The sequence below is a fragment of the Pterocles gutturalis genome, unplaced genomic scaffold (assembly GCF_000699245.1).
Source record: "Pterocles gutturalis isolate BGI_N339 unplaced genomic scaffold, ASM69924v1 scaffold10828, whole genome shotgun sequence".
NCBI lineage: Eukaryota > Metazoa > Chordata > Aves > Pterocliformes > Pteroclidae > Pterocles > Pterocles gutturalis.
The window spans coordinates 53,125-78,104 of NW_010120518.1; the positions used below are offsets into that span (position 1 = coordinate 53,125).

At 39.3% G+C, this 24,980-nt stretch overlaps 1 protein-coding gene across 1 annotated transcript in view; it reads left to right on the forward strand.

Moving 5' to 3' along the window:
• RAPGEF4 (Rap guanine nucleotide exchange factor (GEF) 4) overlaps nt 1-24,980 on the forward strand; it is a gene marked incomplete at both ends in the record, with an annotated part of 127,994 nt that overhangs the window by 40,935 nt on the left and 62,079 nt on the right. The window contains 3 exons of the mRNA XM_010076937.1: nt 19,550-19,622; nt 20,676-20,693; nt 21,892-21,893. Of these exons, the coding sequence (XP_010075239.1) occupies nt 19,550-19,622; nt 20,676-20,693; nt 21,892-21,893 (93 nt within the window). The remainder of the gene's footprint in view (nt 1-19,549; nt 19,623-20,675; nt 20,694-21,891; nt 21,894-24,980) is intronic.

Genomic DNA, 24,980 nt, shown 5'->3' on the forward strand with positions numbered 1-24,980 from the left:
CATCTTAGAGGTGGCTGTATGTGTGACCCATGCAGCTACTGCACCATTCTTTTTGCCTGCTTCTTTTTCCCTACTGCTTTCTTTATTAACTCCAGTGAATGGCTGCTGATAAAATCTGCCCTCAAAAGGGCTTGGAGACCAAATGCCTCTCCATTTTAATACTCCAGTGGATCAAAAGAACAGCCAAATCTTTAGATATGATTATATGCTCAAAGAAGACTCTAGGACAGTCAGTACAGAGAGGAAAATAATGAGTAGACTTATTGTACAGTTACCTAAATACACTCCTGGAACTCTTAACACTGTATCATTCTACTGGAAAATACCATGGAATTGGGGTATCAAGACAAGGAAAGCATAGCTTGAATCTGTTTAGTTTTAGTATTGAGTTTGAAAGTCTTGATAGCACTTTGTAAAGAGAAGCAACTGTCCCATTTGATGTGTATGAGTTTGATGTTGCTATCTTTGCTTCTTTAAGTAATGTAATCTGATGTAACAGCTTGTGAGAACTAAGACACAAAGGGCTCCCAGAAGCAGTCTCTTTGAGTCTTACTGGGTCAGCATGGGGCTCCTGCAAAGGTCTTTGACTAATTTTCTTTTATCAGTAGTTGGCTGCTGACTTCTTAGTAGGAAAAGAACAGCAGAAAGTATTTTCAAATGAAAGAACAAAGCCTGAAGGGCTACTGTTATTTCCAAAGTACCCTCTTTCAAGCCAGAAAGATTGATAGAAGTGACATATGCAGGCAACCTCTAGTACTTAGATTCTCTCTGCCCTGTGGACAGGCCAAAGAGTAGTGGTGCCAGCTGCAGTCAGATTTTTTTTCTACGTGCTCCATGATCTGGAAGAAAAACAATTGGAAATGGTTGACTAATCTGTGTATTCATCTTTGTACAGTTGGAGAGAACCAGACATTGCATGCAAATTCAGAGCGGACCGGAGTCAACTGTTTTAGCTTTTCTTTCAGTGGAAAAGGCACCATTATTTTTAATGAGAAGAAAGATTATGCAAATAGATCTTGAATCACCTTATTAAATTTTTCTTTTCTGGCTGATATTAATTAGATTGCTTCAGTGAGATATTCTGAAATGCAGTGTGGAATGGAATATATGCAGTATGTGCATACCTGTGCATCTTTTTTGTTTCTGTTGGAAGACTGCTAAAATGTTATATATGAGATGTAAAAACAACTTATTGTAACATTGGAAAGCAAAACCAAGTGCTCTGTTGCTTTTTTAGAGCTTTATAGTGTGCTTTGGTTATTTTTGTAAATGTCTAACTGGTCTTCTGCAGAAAAATGTGGCTATTTTCTCATGTCAGAAAGAGATTAATATTGTCTCAAGATTTGCCTTGCCCCCTTCTCGCTATCCTTTCGTGACTCTGCAACAATTTCTGAAAGACCCTCATCTGTTCACTGGTCCCTGCTCGCAGTAGGGCCCCCTCCCCAGTCTTTGCAGACCTGGCGAAGAAGATGACATGTTGGGCACAGGTGTGAAAGCCAACAGCTGTCAAGGCATAGGCCGTTGATGCGTTGAACGCTTTGTGTTGTGGGACCACGGCCAACAGCCATGAACTGCCTGGGAATGTGTGAAGGAGTTGGATGTAATCTGCATTTGCACTGGTTCTTCAGAAGGGGAATTCCAAGAAAAGAGATTTATAGACAGAGTAACATCATGTGGTGCCACTCAATATCATCAGTGCCTCCTACAAAGTTTTAAAGCTGGGAATGTAGGTAATTAGAAACTAATGAAGAATAGAGTGCAGGAGGGAGGGAAGAAGGTACAAGAGGATTGCAAGAGTGTGGTATTGAATAGCTGCATCCATTATTGACTTGAACTCCTTGAAGAGTACATTAGATAGAGTTGTACCTGAATCAAAGCTTAGCATTTGAGATCTTTGTTGAAGTAGCCCTTACTATGTTAGGAGGAAAAGAACATCTCCAAAAATGTTTTGTTACAACTTTTATTTATAGTTTCAAGGTTAAAAAAAAGTGCAGCTGTGATGACTTGTATGGCTAACACGAAAGTCTCGGTGGGTTCATCCCAAGGGCACTCCTCTCTTAGGACTCCTCGATTTTAGCCAGTAGCTTTGGTTTTACTAATATTGGTGATTTCTGTCATGTCTTACGAGGACACTGAAGAGCCAGGAATGGGTTTTCCGGTGATCTGCAAGATATATTTTGAAACATCACAGAAACATTTTGAATCTGGGCTGACCTCACTGTTGGGCAGCAATGCCCCAGACACAGTGGACTAGCTGTCATCATCTTTGTAGGGCTGCTCCTCCTGGAAATTTCTAGGGTGTGTCATATGGCCTGGTAATGAGACATATGCAATTGTACCTAATTTTCTTTAGCATTAACAATTTGAACTCAGTATGAGCTGTATGTATTATGTACCCTTGTAATTTAAATTATAATAGTGTGCAACAATAGAAATAGCTCTGTGAAAATATATTTTTTAAAAATGCGCATGGTAGATTAAATTATTGGTGTAATAAAAATGTTTAGACTCCCAGTATGTTGTGTTGAATTTGGACTGAATGGAGGCCTGAGAGGAATATATGTCGTCTCTATAAAGCTATTGGACAAATTTTTTTACTTATAATGGAATTATAATTGAAATTCCTACTGGTCTTTCACTGGTGGTTGTGGCTGTCCTCTGTGCAGAATGCTTCTGAAATGTAGTTTATCATAACAGAGTTTCTCTGACTTTTCCCCATTTTACTCTCAATGGGAAAACCTTTTCCAGTTAGCCAGGAGAGCCTTGTCAATCCCTAGTTGCCCTTGCACCCAAGCTCCTGTTTTTGTGCCAGCTTGCTTGCTTACCCTTAGCCATATTCATCTCCCAGGGAGACAGTGCTGGCTTGCCAGACCGGAGTTGCCCTGAACAGCCAGCATAATGGTCCAAATTAGAGCTGCTGTTTTCAGAAGCCTCCTCTGACATTAAAGGAAACAGAATTGGCCCAGTGCTGACCACTTTGGAAAAGCCATCCTCTTTGGAAAAAGCATTTTAATTCTGAATAAAACATTGGGTTGGCTTTTAGCTCATGAATAGCACTTTATTCCACTTCAATAAATATCAGTACCGACAAGTAACCACATCGTGTCATAACCTTACGTAAGTGCATGGCAACATTCCAAGTTAATTTTGGCTATTATTTCCACAGATGCATAGGACAGGTTTTTCTAGGTGTTTGATTCCCAGTTAGGCAGTGCTTTTGCAGACAGGGGCTGTAAAACGACCTGACAGTTGTCTAGGCTCCATGGGCTCAGGTATTTTCTTTCCAGACTCCTCCTGAAGAGTTTGCTTCTTCAGGGAGCACGTGGCATTTGAGTGTTGACAGACAAGAGCTAGAATTTTATGGAAAGTTTTGGAAAGCAACATTGCTTTATTAACAGGGAAGTTCAAGCAATATAAGTCACTGGAAGACAAATGCCCTCTCATCCTACTTGTGCGCTCTGGAGGCCACAAGGAAGGGATGTCTACCAGTGTGCAAAATGGAAAACAAGTTTCCTTGCCTAACTGGGCCTCTGATTCAGGCAGTCTGCTTTCTGCTCGGACAACTGCGTGAACCACCAAATGCCTCATCTTCTGCAGCGTTAGAAACTTCTAATGCTACTGTGAGATCACTCCCTGCCCAGTCCCCACTGGCACTTGCATGCCCTTGTCGTGTGCTGTCTTCGCAAAGGTGAACTTCTCCATGATTTGAGTAGAGGGTCATCTTCGTATGATAACCCTCTTACTGGAGTTGGAGGCTTGGTAAAGATGGGAGTTCATAACCTCACACAGAAGTCCCAAGTTGTCTTGTGCTTCTTGTAGGATTGTTAAGAGGGCCAGTGCTTAGATAACTGTGTCTCTGAATGCTTAAATATCTTCCAGTTCTGTCCCTGGGGCCACTGAATGTCAGTGCTGCATAGTTTCTGAAATGCCTAAGTCGTTGCTATAAATGGAGCAAGGTTGCTTAAGTCATTCTGGTGCTTTGGGAAATTTTGTATCCTGAGCTTGTTTGCCAGTTAAATAGGGAAGGTTATTTTGTTGCAGATGCTTTGTGTAGGCTATCACTCAAAATATTAACAGTAGGAAGTGTAGACTCTTGGCAGATTTCTCTTGACATTTTTTATTTAGTGCAGAGAAAAGCAGATTGAGGTTCAACACTTAGTGTGTGATGGAAGTCTGTCTCTCTCTCAGTGCTATGTTTCTATATAGCAGTCAAATCCCACGTACTGTACTATATTCTGCCAGGAAATCTGCTAACCTTTCATATAATATGTAATGGGTTTTATAGCCAGTGCTGCAGAGCCATTTTCCATGCAGCAGGATTTTCAGCTATTATTTTCTGCTGCCTTGGTAAGGTTTGCAGTGGTTCTTTCTACAGTGCCAGATGTTGTACTTTAAATGGGAAATTATATACTCTTCTCCTGCTTATTGAGCAGAGAGAAGAATAATCTACTTTTAAAACCTAGCTGGGAGAGACTGCTAGAAATGCCAGGTTTAAAGAGGCAGATCAAGTGTGGGAGATGAGAAGGCAAGACAAAACTTGCCTGAATGTGATGATGAATGCTAAATCTCAACTGAAACACAGTTGATGTACTGACATTAAAGGGAGTGTACTGAATATATAATCATTGTGGATGTGTGCATGGGGTTTTGTATTGTAAAATAATCAAATAAGTAGTTCTTTGTACATACATTTACTGACACTGATGAGAATCTCAGGAGAGCTCTATTCATCTATATTTAAAGAGGTGTCAGCCCAATTACGTGCTGTAGTGTTTGTCTGTCTATTCCTGAAGGAACGCAAGGTCAGAATAATATTATTTTGGTTAGCACTTCTGTGGGTTCCTTAATCTACATATCTTGAAGCATTTTGCAAATATTAAGCACTTAATTCAGTAGCATCCCACAGGGCTGTGTTCACAGGGATGGTGATGCACGGATTATAAATTTCAAGTTAAAGAGTCCCTCATGAATACCCCTGATGCCCAACTGGCCACGCCTGGCCTGCAGGTTCTTTCTACTTGGCCTATGGTTTTTTCCTGTAAGGTGCTGGGGAGCAGCTGGTTGGCCATTGTCTGCAAACCGAACGGAAGAGAGTACAACCTTGGCTGCATGACCAGGGGCCACCACAAAACTGGCCTCTGGATGCTGTAGCTGCAGGGATTTGGCCATTCTGCTGCGAGGCATGAGAAGAGAACCATAAAGGAACACATCAAGCATAGTATTAATTCTCATTAGTAAGCAACACACGTGACACTGAGAATTATAGTTCTAAGAGGATACATCTTTTGTCTTTCAGAAACTTCTAAAACATACTGATAAATTCAGAGATGATTTGGGCCAGGCTCTTTGTAGCATTTTCTACTAGATAGAGCAACTTTCAGAGTTGTCTATATGCCTGTGTGTTGCTGTTCTTTGTGCAGTTTAGGGCAATGGTGAGAGATCTAGATAAAATTTTGCTCTGTGCAAGTTAGAGAAAAGACTATCAACTTCTCTACTGGGACTGCTGCTTCAACAAAGAAAGTGTCACCTGAATGCAAAATCTTGTCACTTTTGCCTTTCATCTTCTGGTAGCTTGAAACAGCTTTTCTGGTCACCATCATCTCCTTCTGCTACTAGTATGCACTCTGTAAACCTCTCCTGAATTAAGTCTCTGTTGCTTTAATTAACCTGGTATATGAACATTATTTGAGTTTTACATCTCATGTAAAAAAGTCACACTGGCATGAAATTGAAGTAACAGATTGGTGCATCAGACCCTTAGTTTCTGTCTTGAGGCAGAGTTTCTGTCTGTGCTGGCAGTGTTGATCTTGCTTGCATCTTAGTTAATTTTACATCTACTCTTTTTTGCTCACTTCTTTATTAAAATAGCACCTTTGGACACTTGTATCAATTTTCCTTTTTAATAGGCTAGATTTGATCCATGCTGTTGTTGACAGATGATTCCCTGTTAAGTATTCAGGCACTACCACGTTTTTCTCATGTCTGGATTTTCCCACTTGTTTCTGTTTGTAGGAAGCTCCAGCTCTATCTGAAGCTAGCTAGCACTGCTGATGCTCGCTGGGCAGTGCAGTCATTCAGTAGGTCTGCAGGCCTGTTTACACTGCTCTTTCTAATCATGTCAGATTTGTAATACCTGTCAAGCTTGCTCAACTGAGGTGATACCGGTGATGTGAAAACTTTGTGATTTTGCCATGAGAAAACACCACCAGGTTTTTTTGAAGACAGTGGCAAGAGTATGTCATACCGATCTCATAGAGGTTTTGTTTACTGCTTTTGGAACCTACTGTGATTTCTTGAAGTTTGGAGGTGAAAACAGTTTCTGAAATTGTTATGTGATTTTTCTGTAGCATCAAGGCTGTGGTGGGGGCCTTTTAAGTCCTGTGCTTGTCCTGTTCCCTGTTGGTGAGGCAATGCAGCAGAGCCTGGGAATAGGAGAGGGCTGGGAGGCAGCTGGAATGCAGGCTGTCTGCATGTGGCCCTTCCCAAGGATGAAATTTCCCACTGCAGAAATGAACAGAAAATCTCCTTAAGGCTACAGGGTAGTCAGACTTCACATTTCCCAGATTGAATTGGTTTTAGTTCAAGTATCAGTTGTGGTGAGTGAGTGACATACTTGGGAATAAGGCAGAGATCTCCTGAGATCTAGTCTTCAGTACTAGTTACTGGACAATACACCTTCCTGTGGGAAGATGGATGATCATTAGTGCTGTAGGAACAGATCAACAAATACAAATCAGTTCTGCTGAAGCCAGTGAAACTGTTAATTTATATCAGCTGAGGATCCATTCCAACACGGGTATATATAAGGGACTTTAACTCCACAGGAGCTATGCAAATAATAATCTTATATAAAAGACAGAGATTACAGTGGCTATCTTATCTAAAAGATGTCAAGATTTTCACAGAAATCTGAAGTTTATAAAACTGAAGAAACAGTGTAATACTAAAATTGCATTCTGTGATGCTCCCTAAAAAAGCAGCTAGCAATATGTAAGGGAATACTTGTAAACTGAAAACATGCGGTTAGGCATATATGTACAGCTTCCTTATCTGTAACACTGAATTCCCCTCAGTACTTTCAAAGGAAGAGAGATCAGATAAACAGCAGTTACCATGTGGGAGAAAAAAAAAAAAAAAGGAAAAAATACTGATTTCCAGTGTGTTTTATTTTTATTGCAATATGGTTTGCAAAATTTGTCTCTAATATGGTTTTAGAGTTGTAAGTTAACAGAAGAATTATGTGAAGGGGATTTAGATGTGAAGGCAGCTTTTCCTCTCTGTTAATGAAACCTTTCTTACAGGCTGTTCTATAATTACACTTGTGGCTTGCTGGATGATGCCTTGTTCTCATATGCAAGTCATTTGATTCCTCTGGTGCCTTATAACACTCGAGAAGCATGGACTCTTGCAGTGTGACTCATGCTGTATCTTATTTTACTGCATATTCTATATAAAGACTTTATTTGAACGGTGAATTGATACACAGTATCAAAGTGGCAATAACAAGCTTTGTCTGTCTTGCTTCATGACAGAGAAAGAGCCCTACAAAAATAGACTGAAGTGTAGATAGTTGCAAATTAGTTAGCCCTTCAGTTAAGAAGAGTTCTAACTCTAATATTACCAATGACCTCGTGTTATCTTCTAGAGGGACTGAAAGTCTCATCCCAGCATAGCAGTACACTTGCTTCAAGAATTAATAATTCTTCTTGCTGTCAGAAAAAGGGTCAAGTATAGCAGATTACTTCTCAGTAAAACCTGCCTCTCTTCTATCAGGAGTGTATAAGAGTGCCCATGTGTATTTTTCACGACTGTAGCAGCAGGCGATAGCAATGCATTCCAAGCCAGAGCTGCCTCTTTTGTATGCTTAGCACCTTCAATACTGGTGTCCATAAAAACCTGAAAAAAGGCAACTTTAGAACATCAGTGTGTGGTCATAATGAAAACACTTAGAAGAATTGCTAATAATAAGAATTGAGGTTGCAAAATAAGTTTAGGTTGTAAATATAATAACAGCCAATGAAAATGATTGAAGAGTTTTTCTGTGAGTGTAAGGACTGGAAAAGCTTATTTCCTTTTCATTTTTTCTCTTTCCTGCTACCAGTACTTACTATAACTTCCACGATGTATCTACTTGATAGTGGACAATATATGTGGCGTTTGAAGTTATACCTGCGGGGATGAGCCAGCCGGTGCGTGTGTGTACAGACTGGTCAGCTGGCTGTTACCCAGTGAAGGGGGTGACAAAGAGTGCTGCTCTCTTTTCCCTTAGCAGTGACACTGTATTTGGAACCTCGCTCCTATCACTAATTTTTATCTAGCTTCTAGGATGTTATTTGAGCACTATCTCATATTTGCTTAAAGTTTTTCCACTGAAATAAAAATTTACTGAGAAGAGGGAGAAAAGGGAAGAGTTTCCTGCCAGGCAAAGTGGTTACATTTCATTGGGAAAGCAGACCAGAAAAACAGAGTCTTTGTACCCGTAGCTGAGTACAGGAGGTCTGGCACATGGTGGCCACAATTATAACACAAACAACAATTAAACTTTGTTTGGGTATGCTTTTAATGAGAAGGTTGGGAAAATTATTAGGGACTGTTCAGTGTAAGAGAAATGTACAGAAAGATAAGTGGACAAGATGCTCTCTTCTCTCAGCTGCTGCTCAATGGCCAGAGCCAGGGTTGTTTACTGCTTGCTCCTAGCAAGACCTTTTAAAAAGATTTTTGTAATGTCCTCATTGAGTCTCTTTGAATTTTCAAAATGTACTGGTGCAGTAAAATGCATTCGTCTTCATTTGATAATCTACAGAAATTATTTAAAATCATAGTGCAGTAATATTGTGCACTGTTATGTTTCCTACTCTACTGAAAACCAATTTAGTTTGCTCTCCATGTAAAAGCAGCGTATTTATCTAGTACTGCTGTTTGCTTTGTGTAAATATTATCCCATGTAATACATCGTTTCCAATGGGTTTGGAACAAGAACAGGCAGGGTTCACGAGAAGCAGGTGGTGGGGCCTCCCCAGCACAGCCTGACTTATTTATTTTAGTACCTTTTTGTCATTCTTTAAGCAAACAAATAAAACATGATTCCATAAAGAAGAAGCAGGAAATTCACTAAGAAGTGAACAATTGAAAGCAATGGACTAGAAAGTTGTTTTACTTTCAAAATCAATGATTTTCTGTATGTCCTGGCTGTATTAAACATATCCATCTAGTGGGTTAGGTTGAGATTTCAATATGCTAATGAAATTAATTTTAGCCATGTGTGAGGGGGTACCCAGAAGAAATGTCTGTTTGCCCAAGTGGAACAGAAACATAGAAGTTAAAAAAAAATGATTCAGAACCTAGTGAGCTTGCTATCAAATAGATAAATTTAAAATCAAGTGCAAGTTTTAGAATATACTTTGAACAGCCAGGTCTTTCAGAATGGCAAACCAAGTGCTAGGAATGTTTCACTGAGAGCATCTTTTAGACAGTTTGACAGAAGTTGTCTCTCGCTGAGAGGCCAGTGCTTGGGCATTTGAGCTGGCAGGTTTTGGATGCTTGGGCTTGGCAAATTGTGTTTGGAGGATTCTCAGTGCAGGAATCTGCTTTCCTCATTGCCCCTCAGGTGTGGAATTTCCTTGCCAAATTGCCTCACAGAACTGCTGTGTTGTTGCATATGTGGTATATGGCCAAGTTTAATGGTCTGTTAGTGAATCTTCAGCAACGCCCTTTCTCTTTCTCTTACAGTTGATTGTCTACAGTCTTCCATCATCATCATTTGTGTGGTCCTTCCATGTAAACTTAATAGTAATAACTGTGTCTCTTTGAATCTAGTTATGTCTAATTAAACCTCTGTTTGGGATAGTGTTGGCTCAATTCCTTTATTGGTTGCATCCCTTATTGGTGGTATAGCTTTAGTGCAAGCATGTAACAAATGTAATTCTTTCAGATGGAAGAGTGTTTCCTAAGGCATTTTGGTTTCAGCCTTTGGAGGTCTGTCCTACAATGGATGCCAAAGTTGCAAAGAACTTCTTGTTCTCAGTTACCTCATGCTCTCATATAATCTTACTTGCTTTATTTGAACAAAAATCCCTGGTGAAACATCCTCTTCTTGTATTTAGTTAATTTGTGCTGTTCTGCACCTTTTGTGTTGTGCCACTTGCCTGCTTGCATCCTGCCTCTGAGGGTACTGTGAGCCTTTCTGCGCAAGAGGAGGGAGAGACAGGTTCTGACCTTTCTTTTTGTGTGTAGAACTTAGCAAAGCTGGATGCCAGTCAAGCTGATTTCAGGGCTCTGCTGGACAGAGGAGACTGATATGATGGTATATGCTTCTCCTTCCACCTCTCTTTCTTTTTCTGGGAGGATTATTATTCAGTGTCGTTCAGTACTATACCCTTCATTATCTTGTGAGTTTTCTCCATTTTTTTTCATGCTCTTCTTGTTTCATTTTTCTCTTTTGGTTATGTGTAGGTTCAGCCTTAATATATCTTTACTATTGTTTCCACTTAAGAAAATTTACAGTGTATCTTCATTACTGTGCCCAGCTGCGTATTTCAAATGCTCTTTTAATCTTGATGATAGATAACATGATAGATCATAGTGAGAATGAAGGCTGATAATGAGGAATGAAAATCAAGGGGACCATTTTTTGTGATTATATATTGTACTGTGAAAAAAACTCCCATTCAAAAAATGAAATAAATAGAAAACAAAGGCTTTTTGACCATCTTTGTGTCTCTCCTCTGAACTCGTTCCAACAGGTCCGTGTCTTTTTTTACGTTGGGGGCCCCAGAGCTGGATGCAATACTCCAGGTGGGGTCTCACGAGAGTAGAGTAGTGGGGGAGAATCACCTCCCTTGACCTGATGCTGATGCTTCTTTTGATGCAGCCCAGGACACGGTTGGCTTTCTGGGCTGCAAGCCCACATTGCTGGGTCACGTTGAGCTTCTCAGCAGTCAACATCCCCAAGTCCTTTTCCTCAGGGCTGCTCTTAATCTGTTCTCCGCCCAGCCTGTATTTGTGCTTGGGATTGCCCCGACCCACGTGCAGGACCTTAAACTTGGCCTTGTTGAACTTCATGAGGTTTGCACGGGCCCACCTCTCCAGCCTGTCCAGGTCCCTCTGGATGGCATCACTTCCCTCCAGAATGTCATCCACACCACACAGCTTGGTGTCATCAGCAAACTTGCTGAAGGTGCACTATATCCCGCTGTCCATGTCTCCAACAAAGATGTTAAACAACACTGGTCCCCATACCAACCCCTGTGGATGCCTCTCGTTGCTGGTCTCCACTTGGACGTTGAGCCATTGACCACAACCCTTTGAGTGCAACCATCTAGCCAACTCCTTATCCACCGAGTGGTCATTCCATCAAATCCATGTCTCTCCAGTTTATAGAGACAGGGATGTAATCCGGGACAGCGTCAAAGGCTTTGCACAACTCCAGGTGGATGATGTCAGTTGCTTTTATGAAGTATCCTCATTATTTTTAGGCACAATTGAGTAGAAACTGTCACTCTGAGGAATTGTCCATGAAAAGGAAGCCTTTAATATTAGAAGAGTATTGGAAGTTGATTTGTGCTTGTTTCTGTGAGAAGCAAAAGCACAGTGTTAGACTGACCCCACTGAACACATTAATAGGTTTATATTGATTATGGAGGAATTAATATTTAACCCAGAGTTTCGTTCCAGATGAAAACAAGTTTCTAGACCTACGTACTTCTGTGCTTAGAGGTTGTAAATATGAAAAGCAGAGTTAAAGATCAGCTCACCATTTTGCTTTTTCTTTATTTGTTTCAAATCTCCTTGTAAAAAAAATACAAGGGGAGGGAAGAAAAGAAGCTGTTTATGAACAATGAATAAAGCCACTGGTGCACACAGTGTCAACATAAGGCCAGTGTGTCATTTAAGTTGCACTTAAAACCTATTTTTAGGACTTGAGTACTGAACAGACCTTGTGATGACCTTACAGAATTTCGCTACAGAGGAGCATGACTTCAACCCGCTGTGTCAGAGCACAGCTGATGCTAGAAGGTTTGCAGCTTTTCTCTGTCTTGGTGGTACATATGTGGTTCCACATACATTTCTTCATATGAAGCATTTTTCATAACATTCATGCCAAAATATGTTTGTCATGTATATCAGGCCTTCTGTATGTGTAAGGTGGCAATCTCAGGGTGGAACAGTAACTTGGTTTAGAGGCTCTTGTTGACTTCTGACTTCTCTAGTACACACAATCCTTGCTTTTTGCTTGGCCTGCAGATTAAGATATGTGATCAGAATCAAGACACGTATGTTGCTGCAATTACAGAATTTACCATTCTGTCAAAGCACTTTACAAACATGAATGTCTTCCTGGTGTGACCTTTTGTCTCAGCTGAAGCTCTGCTCCAGAGAAATGCTAAAGATCAGTTCAGCGAGGCATACCATATGGAAGAAATAGTGTATGAGGCAGCCCATAGCTGCCCAGATGAGGAGCTGAACAAATCCAGCCTCATCCTGTATTGGCGAGTTTCATATTACCTGTCTGTGAGCTTCCTTGTACACTGTCATCTTGCACAGCATGCCCAAACTGAGCTCACTTGAAAGAGCACATCTTTGCTTCTCCCCTCGTTAAGATACACTTCTGAAAACAGGTGTGACTGCCTGAGGGTAAAAAGTAGTATTTTGTCCCCAGAACTTTAGGAAATTGTTCTTGGAACAGATTTCCCTTTTGCACGACCCATGAGAATGATGCCAGACTTAGCTTGATCTGAGTGCTGTCAATGTAGGTTTAAAGGTTGGATGTAGTGGTAAGAAAAATTATGCTAAAATGGTACCTTCTTCTTAATTGTTCTGCTCTTTGTTTTTGAGACATGTCCACTGGCTTTGCTAATAAAGATGCAGGTTTACAATATTTAGTGTCAAAGAACAGTTTGAAGAGGAGTGAGGTTCTGTTCTGCCACTTACATAATTCAGAAAATTCCAGCTAAGGTGTGATTTGCTGCCTCTCTCCTACAAGTGATAATGAAAGGGAAAGAAAGAAGAGCACAGCTTGATTTTCTGATCTTGTATTGAGTTTGAAGCACTACCGCTGACAGTCATTGACATCATCTGATTGTAAAGTGAACAAATTCAACACAGATATCACTGTGAAAAAGTAAATATGGGATTGTATAATGTTCTTTTTCAGCCACTTTTAGAAACTTGAACTTCACAGTAAAGGTGGTTAAATTGTTACATTTTTTTCCTATGAATACATTATCTATTCTATGATTACACAAGTGTAGTAAAAGAAAACACATAAATCAAATGGACTGTTTGTTCCACTTTACCTATTTTCTTTGTCCTCTTTTAAGTGTATGCAACCTTTCCCACCCCTCCCAACCAAGTCTTGTCTCCACCCAACTGCATTTCCTGAGTGGATGCCTCTAGGAGACAGAATCGGAGGGCTGCATTATGTCATTTCTATATTTAAATTAGATGGAGCAGAATAGGCTGTGTAATTTGTTTAATCACTGCTTATGCTCTAGTTTCCTTGGATTTGATTTTTTGCAGTGCAGTCTTATCTTCGGGTTTCTATCTGGTAGCCAAGCCTGCTATTTGGCATGATTTCAGGGAGCTGGGTGTATTTCTCTTTTCGACTAAGACTCAAGGAGATTCAGTGATCAAGCAAATTCTGCACACAGAGCTTATCAAGTATGATAAATTGATTTAAGTGGAAAAGTGACAGGAAAACATAAACCTCCAAAGCAAAGAGATCAGATAAAATATAAAGCAGAGTTGATTAGAGCCATGCAGAAACATTCAAAAGATGGTAAATAGGTAAATAAATGGAAAAGATGCAGATTCATCTGCTATTATGTAAACTATACTAATTCTAGGATCAGGATTCAGCAATTTCAGTACAGGCATTTCCTGTGTTTTATCTAAATATGACTAAATGGTACTTCACTTCTGCTATTTCAGGCCTTGTCTATCTCATTTTAATGACTTGATAGACTGTCGTATACAAAACAGGCTCTGTTCAGTAGAGTCATGGTAAGATCTTCACATGGTTTATTTTCTGTTTTCCCATAATACATAAAGATATGTTTTCGTTATTGTAGGATTATTTTTTCCTGATTTCTTTTTATCCTTCCTTTAGAAATACCTCAGTTCTGTTCTCTTGCCTATACTGTGACAATGAGTATATATATTCTGTGAATGACAAAGGCACGTATTTAGTATAGACAGGATACTTAGTTTTCTAGAGTGAAGCACCAGCTTCAAGCAATGATTTGCTATTCAGGTGTTAAACAGCCATGGGTCACGTCCTTTTTGTGATTTCCAGTTAAGTGGCATTGACCTGAAATGTATGGACATTTTCTGATTGAGCTTGCTCAGAATAAATATGCTTACTAATTTGTGAACGTGCTAAGTAGTGGCACAGGTTGCCCAGAGAAGCTGTGGATGCCCCATCCCTGGAGGTGTTCAAGGCCAGGCTGGATGAGGCTTTGAGCAACCTGGGCTAGTGGGAGGTGTCCCTGCCTATGGCAGGGGGGTTGGAACTAGTTGATCTTTAAGATCCTTTCCAACCCAAACTATTCTATAGTTTGAAGTCAGTATCTGAAATCAGAATTATGCCAGAGTCTTCTGTGGGTCTTAGCACATACTATTGGGCAATAGCAAGTGTGTTGTTTGGTTTCCCATTTGTAACAAGATTTGTGTAAAAAAACAACTATGAATATGATTATCAGGGTTGGTTTAGTTTTTGGGTTTTGTTGGGTTTTTGGGAGGTTTTTTTGGGTTTTGTTTTGTTTTGTTTTCTGTGAAGTTCTGTAAGAACCTTAGGCACTTTTTATTGGAAAACACTAACAGATAGCAGGCAGATGACCTGAGATTTACCTGTCAGTTAGTTCAGTGAAGAGCAATCTTTGGAGCATCAGATCTAGAAGCAAAGGTCTAGACTTTGGGACAGCAATCTCTCCTCAGTTTGATGGGTGAAGAGAGGGTCCAGAGATCTTCAGGGGCTCTTTCACATTTCTCCCTATTGTTCTGGAGAAAAGAGAAGAAGAAACAATACACCATGGGAGTGACGCACCCTTGTGAGTAATGCTCACAAGGGAGGTGGTTCATTACCAAAATGGTGCGGCTGGCGTAGTCAGCTTAGAGGAAGAACAGAGTTGTACTGAGAGCATCAATAATCAATTATTTATTTTCAAAAGAAAATAGAGAAGCTGGCCCATGTTGTCAGGCTACAGCATGTATTCCCCGAGAGAAACTATTGCAGCAGTGTGGACAGCTAGTACAGGAGGATTGCAGAACTCAGGTAATAGTCAAAATAACAACATCTGATAGAATAGTTACACAAGGTTTTGAAAAGCAAGTGTGGAAAGGGCACCTTAATGTTTGGCCTAGGATTTCTCTAACTGAAATGAATTATTCTGTGTTACTCACAAGTCTGCAAGTAATGCAGGCTCTGCCTTGTCACCTTCTCTACTGCCAATGGTAGGCAGAACAGGAGGCAGCAGAAGTGTATCTGGTTAAAAGTGACAACTGTGGTTGAGATTGTAAGTGGGAGAGAAAGAGGAGGTGAAAGAGAGAGCTCATGTATCCAACCAAGCAGCTGTTGAGGTGCTACAAACCTTCTCCAATGTTACGTGACACTCACTTCCTAGTATCTGGCCACATGTAGGTTTACCTTGGGGTGGTGAAGCATCAGAAGCCTGACTTGACTCCCTAGTGCTACAAACCATCACTACCTGGGTCCTTGTTACACAGTCCATCAGATACTCTTTGCTGACTGGAGAAGTGCCACAGCTGGGGGAGTATCTGGTGTGGAACCTGTGTTCAAAGCTTTATACCCAGGAGGTCTTCCTTCATCAGTCCTGAGTCTTTCCTGTTAGAGTACTGTGGTTTTACTACACAATGCACGTGGAAGATGTCAAAAGCTCATCTATTTTCTTCACATCTACCTGTCTTGTTTTGGAGTGTTTTTATTGTATAGATCTCTTTTGTGTTCCTTCTTTCCCTTTAAGCAGGTATTAACTCTTCAGTACCTGCAGCAGAAGAGAAGGGACAAACTACAAATACATTTTATATACCTTATGTACACTAGAAAAATTTGTAAGGAATTTAGAGAAAGCTTGCATCAGAATTATAGTAATTGCCTTTCTAAAAGTTAGCATATAAAAATATACCAGGTTATGTTCACAGAGTAGAAGATCAGTTGTAGTCATTAAAACCTCTGAGACTAACTGCAGCGAGCTGTGAATAAAGTCTAAATAAGAGCATGTGAAGGAACACACTGAAAAGCCTGACAATGAGTGGCCTTAAAAACTGTTGGTATGAAAATTCACCCACAGCACCTCCCCAGTAAGGCAAGCGTGTGATTCTCTTTCTTCCTTTTCTCCCACCCCCAACTGTTCCTTGTCAGCGCTGTTTTGTGCTTTAGGCTATATCAGTGGCTGAAAAGGTCGTGTTAATTTTCACCACTGCATGGATGTGAGGTGGTCAGTAACTGGAAGAAAAAATACTGTCTTTATTACTCGTGCTGTCAGATTAGATGCAGGAAGCGTCTGATCTTTCAGCTGTTGCGTGATAGAGTTTATAAATCAGTAGAAATCTGAAGACAGAGTGAATAGGTCACTGAATGTATTTTTAAAACCTGCTGTCATGTAGGATTTATGGAACTTGAAGACTTCTGGTAATAAACAAGCTTATGATGATTTGATAGCTGTTGTTTTCTTTCATAAGGAAAGCCTTTCCAGAGTTCATACCACCAGTGGAATACATTTTTTTAAAGCCTTTTATAAATATTTAGCCTGTTAATCTTCAGGATTATTTTCAATGCCACCTACCAGTATGATTTAACTTATTGCATTTTCTTTTCGTTTACAGACATTATGGTAACAGGACAGGTCTCACAGTCAATATTGTGTTTTCCTCATTATCTCAGCTTTGAGAAGTCTCATGCCTGGAACTTCATTACTCAATGTGATACTGTGAATCTTTATCCAGTTACTTACATCTTTATTTGGATACTTAGATTTCTGTGACTTCTTGACAAATAAGTGTCCCTTGATATTTAGTTTGGCTGATGCGGTGACACAATTTCACGTGTAAATTATACCTCCTATGTCAGTCTGCACCTCACCGAGGTATCTTCATGGGAGACCATGTGTAGGCAATCATATCATCCTTCCCTCCAGATATCCAGATGTAGAAGGTTGTTTCATTTATGTAGAGGCCCCCTGGAGGACTCTGAACAAGTGAGCTTTCTGAGGGCATGTCTTGAATTAGTGCCTCTTCTGGTAATGCTGCCTGAACGCCTTCACATGCAAGACTGCTCACTGGGCGTGCTGTGTCAGACTCCTGCACATCCAGGGCAGCGTGGGACCTTCATGTGGAAGATGACAGAGTCAGCACTCTGTTTTTGTTCCTGGTGGGCTTTGGCATCCTGAGCATGAGGTGTGGCTGAATGGGGTTAGGTGCCTCCTTTAAAGTCTTGTTAGCAATTCTGGCTTATTCTGCCTGTAGGTATTTTTGTTAAGCTAGACCCCCAAATTTTTTGGAAGTTATATGGTGTGTTCTCTGTTTCGTTTTGTGAGAAGAATAATCAGGAAAAGTATTAGAGAATTAATTGAAAGGGAAACTGCCATGCAGTGTATGATGACTGTGGACGTTGTATAGGAAATAAAAGAGAAAATTGCTTTCTTCCTACAATTCAAGTTTCTTATCAAGGTGGATTAAATGTGGACTAATAATGTATTTCTGGGAAAATGCTATTTTGGGAAAAACAGAACAAAGAAACTAATATCATCTGAATAGTGAGGAAGAAGAAAAGAAAAAAACCCTATCAAATCTGATTTTATCATATCCCAAATGAAACATTTCAATTTCTAAATCACATTTCAAGACCAAACTCTGTAGAAGGTAAAACAAAATGTTTATCCACTGTTTGAATAAAATGTTATTTCAACCCCTTGTGACATACTTTCCTTTTCTTTCATTTGGCCAACAGAAATGAGTTTTCCCTTTGTTTTATGTATGTGATTTACTAGTTGAACTGAGGAAATAATTGTTTCTCACATTTTTCCTCTTGCTGAGTTCCAGGCATAGGACTGGATGTAGAGTTTGAGAAAGTGAATGGTTTGGGAAATAAAATAGGAGAGTTTTATCCTCAAATGGATTAGCATTTGTTTTGTGTAACTGACCAGGGATATAACATAGTTTTGCTGCTATGAATTTTCAGTTGGATTATGGGTGAGACTTAAATAATATGTTACTAAGCTTTAGGATGTAATAGTTTATCTAAAAATAGGATTGGATTATAAAGATTAATGTAATCTTTGTAGTTTTTGTTATTATTTAGAATGCAAGACATTCAGTCTTTAGTGCTAGAGTTGATGATATTTTCATATCAATTTCCAAAAAAAATAAATGTTAAGAGGATAATTCAAGCATGTGTTAAAGTCCAGCAGACAAAATTCTAAAAATGAATACATCTGAACGTCTCCATAGAGCAAAGGATAGAACTTTAAAATTGTACTATGAGGGAAATTTTCTGTCTCAATTATTATGTGTGCTTAGTTGAAAACTACATGAATTTCATCTGGTTGGTTGTTCACATTCAGCTCACTGCACACCCTAAGGACTGCATGACACGTTATTTACGCTGATCATCAGCATCCTTGTTGCACAAGCTTGTTTTCTGACAGTTCCAAAAGGGAATAATTGTTTACCCTTAAGCATGACAGTAATACAGCATGATTGAAAACAAAAACGTGTCACTTATTCATTGAATTATTTGTATTTGATAAAAGGACATTTTTTTTCCTTTGGTGTTACTTTTTAGCTTCTGTGAATTTCTTAAGCCCTAAACAGGTCTTTGAACTTTATTGATCATGTCACCAGCATTCACTGAATAAAAATACCAGTTACTGACATTAGTTACAATTATGTAGTTTACAGTGGTACAAGGGACTTTATTTTTACAGTTACGAAGTTTCATCTGATAATACCGTTTCTGTGTGTGTGTGTGTGTGTGTGTGTATAACACACACATAATGTGAGGTGCTGGGTTTGTGTATTTCATAACCTTGTATTTTCTGAAGACCAAACTTAGTGTCTTGGAATGAAATGTTTGGAATTTTTGCACTAAATCCTGTATATTTCAAATCTGACACCAAAATACTAGTGGTACATGGTTCTCATGCATCCTTAGTGAACTGCCTTGTCTTCATCTCTACAATAAAGTAGCTTTCTAGTTTGAGTTCAGCTGAGTGGTGTAATTTCAAATGAGCTTTAAAACAGCCTTTATGGGAAATAGCACAACTAAGTGCAATATAGAACCCTCAAAGTCATGCTTTGGGGAAGATGAAGGAGGGCACTGTTTCAGCACAACTTTTGTTAAAATAAAGGCAGTGTGTTCCAGTCAAGAAAGCAGGCCTTGTAGCATTAAAGAGTAAAGACATGTCTGACTGCTTCAGATTGCTTGTTTGCTTACGAAGCACAAGGCAGCAGACGCACAAATGTAAATACCACATCATCCATTGAATGGCTTTACACATCTGTACCTGACTGAATGTGCATCACTATCTTTCAGAAATATCGACAGTATATGTCTGGACTTCTCACTCCTCCTTATGGAGTTATGGAAACAGGCTCCAACAATGACAGTAAGTATGAGAAAATGGACGTCAGATGTTAGAAAAAAGAGAAGAAAGGGGAAGATTAGAGTCCTCTGGTTTAGGGTGTTGGAATTTAAATGTTAAATTCAGTTCAGTATTACGACTGTATTAATACTGCATATAGCAGGAAATACTTTGGAACTTGCCTAACTGCATTCCCAACTGTATACAAGTGTACACAGAGCTGTGCACAAATCTGCACTATGAGCCAGACCTGTTGACTAAAGCATGCTATATGATGTCACGTAACATTGAACTGGTTATAGGTGGTACGTGAATTCCATGGAATGTAGCCATGAGTCCTGCTAGTAAAAGAAATATAACAAAAAGTGGCTTATTCTTTTCAGTTAGGGCGGGCTACACGACCTGCTTGAGAAGCTAGGTTACTGCTTGGGCAGACAGCCTGCAGTAAACATGCTGCTGTCTGACCTTAGTTGCATAGCTAAATACATTTGAGTATGTTTCTGCCTCATGAGAAGCTGTCAAACTATGGAATAGTGCTGTAGACAGGAATCCAAGGGCAGCCTTTGGAACTCATCACTTCTGTAAATCAAGGTACTTTTATTTAGTTGGCAGAGGTTTATTTAGATACCAACCAGGACAATAGCTGGCAATTGCACCTGCATATTTTGTCCCATATGTTATGTGTTCAATATGTTCTAGTTGTGAAACAATAGCATAGCATAGCATAGCAATGTGAGTTAGTGCAAACTCAGTGTCACATTTGACTTTCAGGTACTGAAACACAGATAATGTTAAATGACAAAACATGAATAATTCCTGTATACATACTTCAAATGTTAAGTTGTGAGAAAGTACTATGTTTAGCAAGCTGTTTATAGTATTTACGCAAGTTATCTTTTTGTCTTTTTTGTGTTCACAAGAGAAAACTATTGTCTGAATAAATCATAAATTAATCATAGATTAATGTGCATGTTATTAAAGTATTGAACCCTCCAATTCCCTGTTCTATTGATAAATATCTCCAATGTTACTTAAAGAATGTACAGTATGTATTTATTTTCTGTATTCTTTTTTTAGGAATGCCAGATAAGGACAGTATGTCAAGCAGTGCTCTTTGCCAAGTTTCTAAAAATTGTAATAAGGTAAATCACACCTAGTTTTGCCTTTGTTTTTTTGATGTGGAGGGGCAGAATTCGGTAATGAAAAATGCAAAAGTACAGCAATAAATTGAAAAGAACCAGGTGCAAATGCAAAGCATGTGGTTGATGCATGTGAGTACAGTATACAAATTATAAGGATGCTTTAGACATTGTGTCACATAACTGGTTCAGGATCAGCATTATTAGAAAGCATACTGCTGCCAAAAGTTACAATCTGGTTTTCCTGTCTTTGTTGGAAAGGTGATGAGGGTGAAGAAGAAAAGCAGCACTATAACAAGACCAGTGCGTAGCCAGTGGATCATAAAATTCATAATTAAATCTTATTTTAAGGCTTAACCGATGCATGGGCATTGTTCTGGCCCTTTGCTCAGGGTGAATTTTCTCCTGTGTTCAAAGAGCAGCTTTATGTCCCAGATCCCCTTTGCAAAATAGTTCTGTGCCTTCAGTCTCATCGGATGAGGACCTGCATGAAAGAACTCATGAATTCTATGCTGGATTTGAAGTAATTATAATAGTGGGAAAAAATAGTATCAGGAATTGCTGTAAAGATTAGTAAATTTTAGAGTTTTTTATGGTGACAGTAGAAAAGTTACAGTAATAAACAGATGCTTGAGTGCCTTCTTTCTGGACATAGGAACTTGATTGGATGCATTTGTGTGATGTCTTTAAAAGGTTAAAGGTATTTTTGTTACACAAAAACCATCTCTTGACTGCAGATAAAGACAATGAATATTTTAGCATGTTTCCTTAATGCAAAAATAACTAGTTCCACCTCTCCCTATCTGTCTGTCCTGCTTCCTTAAGGGTACTGACCTTTCTTAATTGTCACATTCAGCCTTTATTAAATGTATAAATGTAACTGTATGCAGTTCCTTTTTCTAGAATCTTATTCACTAATTCTATACCACTTCCTGACACAGCTTTATCCTGTAGGAAAATAAACATTTTTCTGTGCACTGAGTAGTAATTCTTAGATACTTAGATAGCACCTTTCATTCTGCAAGCATTTTACAAACAGTTATGAATTAAGTCTCAGTTGTTGCCATTTCAATACTACACTTGGAGTTAAGCCAGATCAGGGGTCTTGCTTGACCTCTCAATGAAAGCACCAGGCATAGAATTCAAACTAAAAGATGTTCTAGTATTTTCTGAGGCAGATAGAGGTAACAGATAGAGGTAACAGATAGAGGTAGCAAGGTGAAAACATTTGTCTTTCCTAGAAGGTGATATTCCCGCAGTAATGGGCAATGATGCTTGGCTAAGAGCGGTATACACTTTCAGGTACAAAGTATCTTAGAAACTGAGCAAAATCTAGCAATTAGTACTGCTTCCAATAGCCGGGCTTTTCTAACACTACAGCGCTCTTCCCTCACAAAGTAATGTTCACCTGGGTAGGAGACAGAACTTGGCTGGGGCAAGCTCAAACTGTTCAATGACTTTCACAGGAATAAGGTCCTTTGCAAACCATATTACTTCCTGAGACACATATGTAAAGCAACCATCCTTCTCCCTCCCACACTGTCCACACTTCTGTGGAGGGAAGCTGAGAGAGTAAATGTGTGACAGATGCTTGTCACCTTGTTTTATCCTGGAGGAGCTCAGACAGTCCCATGACAAATGTGGCAGAAGAACCTACACAGCACAGAAATGGTTCATGAATCCTAGTTCTGTGTTTTCGCCATATGGCTGTGGTTCTCTTCAGTTATGTTAAGTGAAAGGTAAACACAGCAGAGATAAATACCCAAGTGTTTTGTTTACTGCATGCAAGTTTAATTCCCACAATTTTAAACTATACAGCTGTTACAGTGCTTACACAACATGCTGATCTGCATGCCCTGCAATCAGTTTTGAATGATCAGGGAGATACTGGGATTGCAGGGCCAAATTCCCAGAATTGTTACCAGCTATTTGAAATAGGAGATAAGAGGGTACCAAAAAGCAGCCCTGTGTTTGTAGATTTTATATATTTTGCTTATTTTAGGATGACATGTGACTGTCAAAATTGCTATTACTTCAGGGAAGGGCATTCATCCAGGGAAAGGGAAGTGTTTGCAGGACTTCTTGAGACTACCTTTTATCTTTAGATTGCCATAATGATGCCTGTGGGACTGGCAGCAAATACAGCTCAGAGAGAAGCCTGCAGGCTACTCTGTAATGTCCAGAAAAAGACTAAGTGAGAAACTTTCTGGGATTCAGAGAAAGCTCCTCAAAATCTTTCGTATGGTAAGAAAACATTACACTCTTGGACAGAAGGAGATAACATCTTCAGTAGTTCTGATCATAATGATGCATTTGTTTGGAGGTGTATGTTTGTTTTAATTTTCCAGGGAAGTTTGTAACTACAAATAATTTGCTTCAAATGAAATTTAATATATTCCACTCTTGAAATATTAAGTTTTTACAAACACTGTAATAGGTGATTTTCCATGTTTGGTAATTATTTGAGTTTCATCTTCATAGCTTATTTTTTTTCTCCTGTCATGTTTATTAGTTTTTGATGAGTAACCTAAGATTTTTCTTTTAATACATGCCTTCAGATTTTCTCACCATATGGGGATGTTTGATTTTCCTAGTTCATTAAAATCTATTAAAAAAAATCTATTTGGAGAAGGCAGCAGAGAGATTTTTTTTTTACCAAGCACAAATTCATTTGCATTCAGAGTTACATTATTGCACATCATTTAATGCAATATAGCAGTTAAATTGAGCATAAAATACTGAGACAGAGCATTCTACTGTCCTCAATTATATTTTGGGGAATGGAAACAAAGTCAGTTTAAAGATGGCTTACATAAGGGAAAATAACACAGCTTCGGTCTTTTTAACTAGTCAGTCTAATATCTGTACACTGGTCTCTCTAGCTCTAGTTCTCAAAAATTCTCATGGGGTAGAGTTGGATATAGCTGGATCTGAGATGAATATAACCCTAAAGCCAAAATGACAAAATCAATAATAATTTCAAGTACATTTTTGGAAAAGATACAGAAGAGTACTTAGAACACAGGGGAGATTGGGATCCAGCGTGCAGAGAGAATAGGTAGTGGTTCTGTTTCCATATATTACCAGCAGAGCTGGCAGCAGGGTTGCATGGTGCTTCCCACTACAAGATCCTGTTCTTACAATTTGGCTACTTTTTCACTGTTTACGCTGAATTTGCCATGCTGAGAGTATGCTTCTGTCTGATTTTTAAATTGAGATGGATCAAACTTCTCTGACATTGAGGTTGGGGGAAAATACATAGCACATATTAAATAGCTTTTGCCTCGCTAGCTAGTGATACACTAGCCATCCTGTTCCTTGGACTAGGAGCTCTGCATCTGGGACTTGTTCTGGCAGTAAGGGGTGCCATTTGCGACCCCCTACAAAGTAAACCGTATTGTTAAGCCTTGAAAAATCTCAGTTGAAACTGCATCGCTAGAGGCTCATTACAGTGTAACTCCTGGCTCGTGCGCACAGATGTGCGTTGCGTGTGCAGAATTCCCACGCTGTTCGTCTTTGGTCCTGGGCTGCTTGGACCTTCCTGTGTTGATACTTAATAGTGTGGATTTTCTCGAAGTCATTCATTCTAGTCGCTAGAGCAACATTTTGATTATTATAAAGCCAGACACTAACTGAAAACCACAGTTGTCTCCCCTGTGCTTTTACACCCTCTACTGGTACCTAAGTAGGAAATGAGTGAAGAAATAGCCCATTCTCTGGAAACATGAGCTATATGGTAGTTTTAAGTCAGATGGCGTTGCAGAAATGAGTTGTAGAGACATAAGAATGAATGTGGGTAAGAACAGAGGACAGACCCATCGAGAGGATGAGTCTGCACTCTCATATGGAGTCTGATGCTGAATGCTTTTTTCTACTATCAGTAAATGTCTTAAACTCCTTTGCAAACTGGGGATGCTATGCCTAAGACATCATAGGGACAATCCACAGAAAGAACAGACATCTGTGATTAATAACAATTATTATGTTTATTCAGGTAGTTGATAATAAAAAAAACCTGACTTTGCTAATGATTCAAGCTGAAGTTTATGTTGTTTTCCTAATGGAATGTCCATATTGCAGTTTGCTAAAGGAACCCTCACATCCTCAAGAAACTACACAAAAAATTCTGCTTGAAAGGAAGGCTGAAAAATTAGGTGCTCAAAAGCAGAGAATTTCAAGAATGGAGGCTGACTGAGCACTGTTAATGAAGTCCACTTATCTGTGTTGTTATGTTATGGACTTT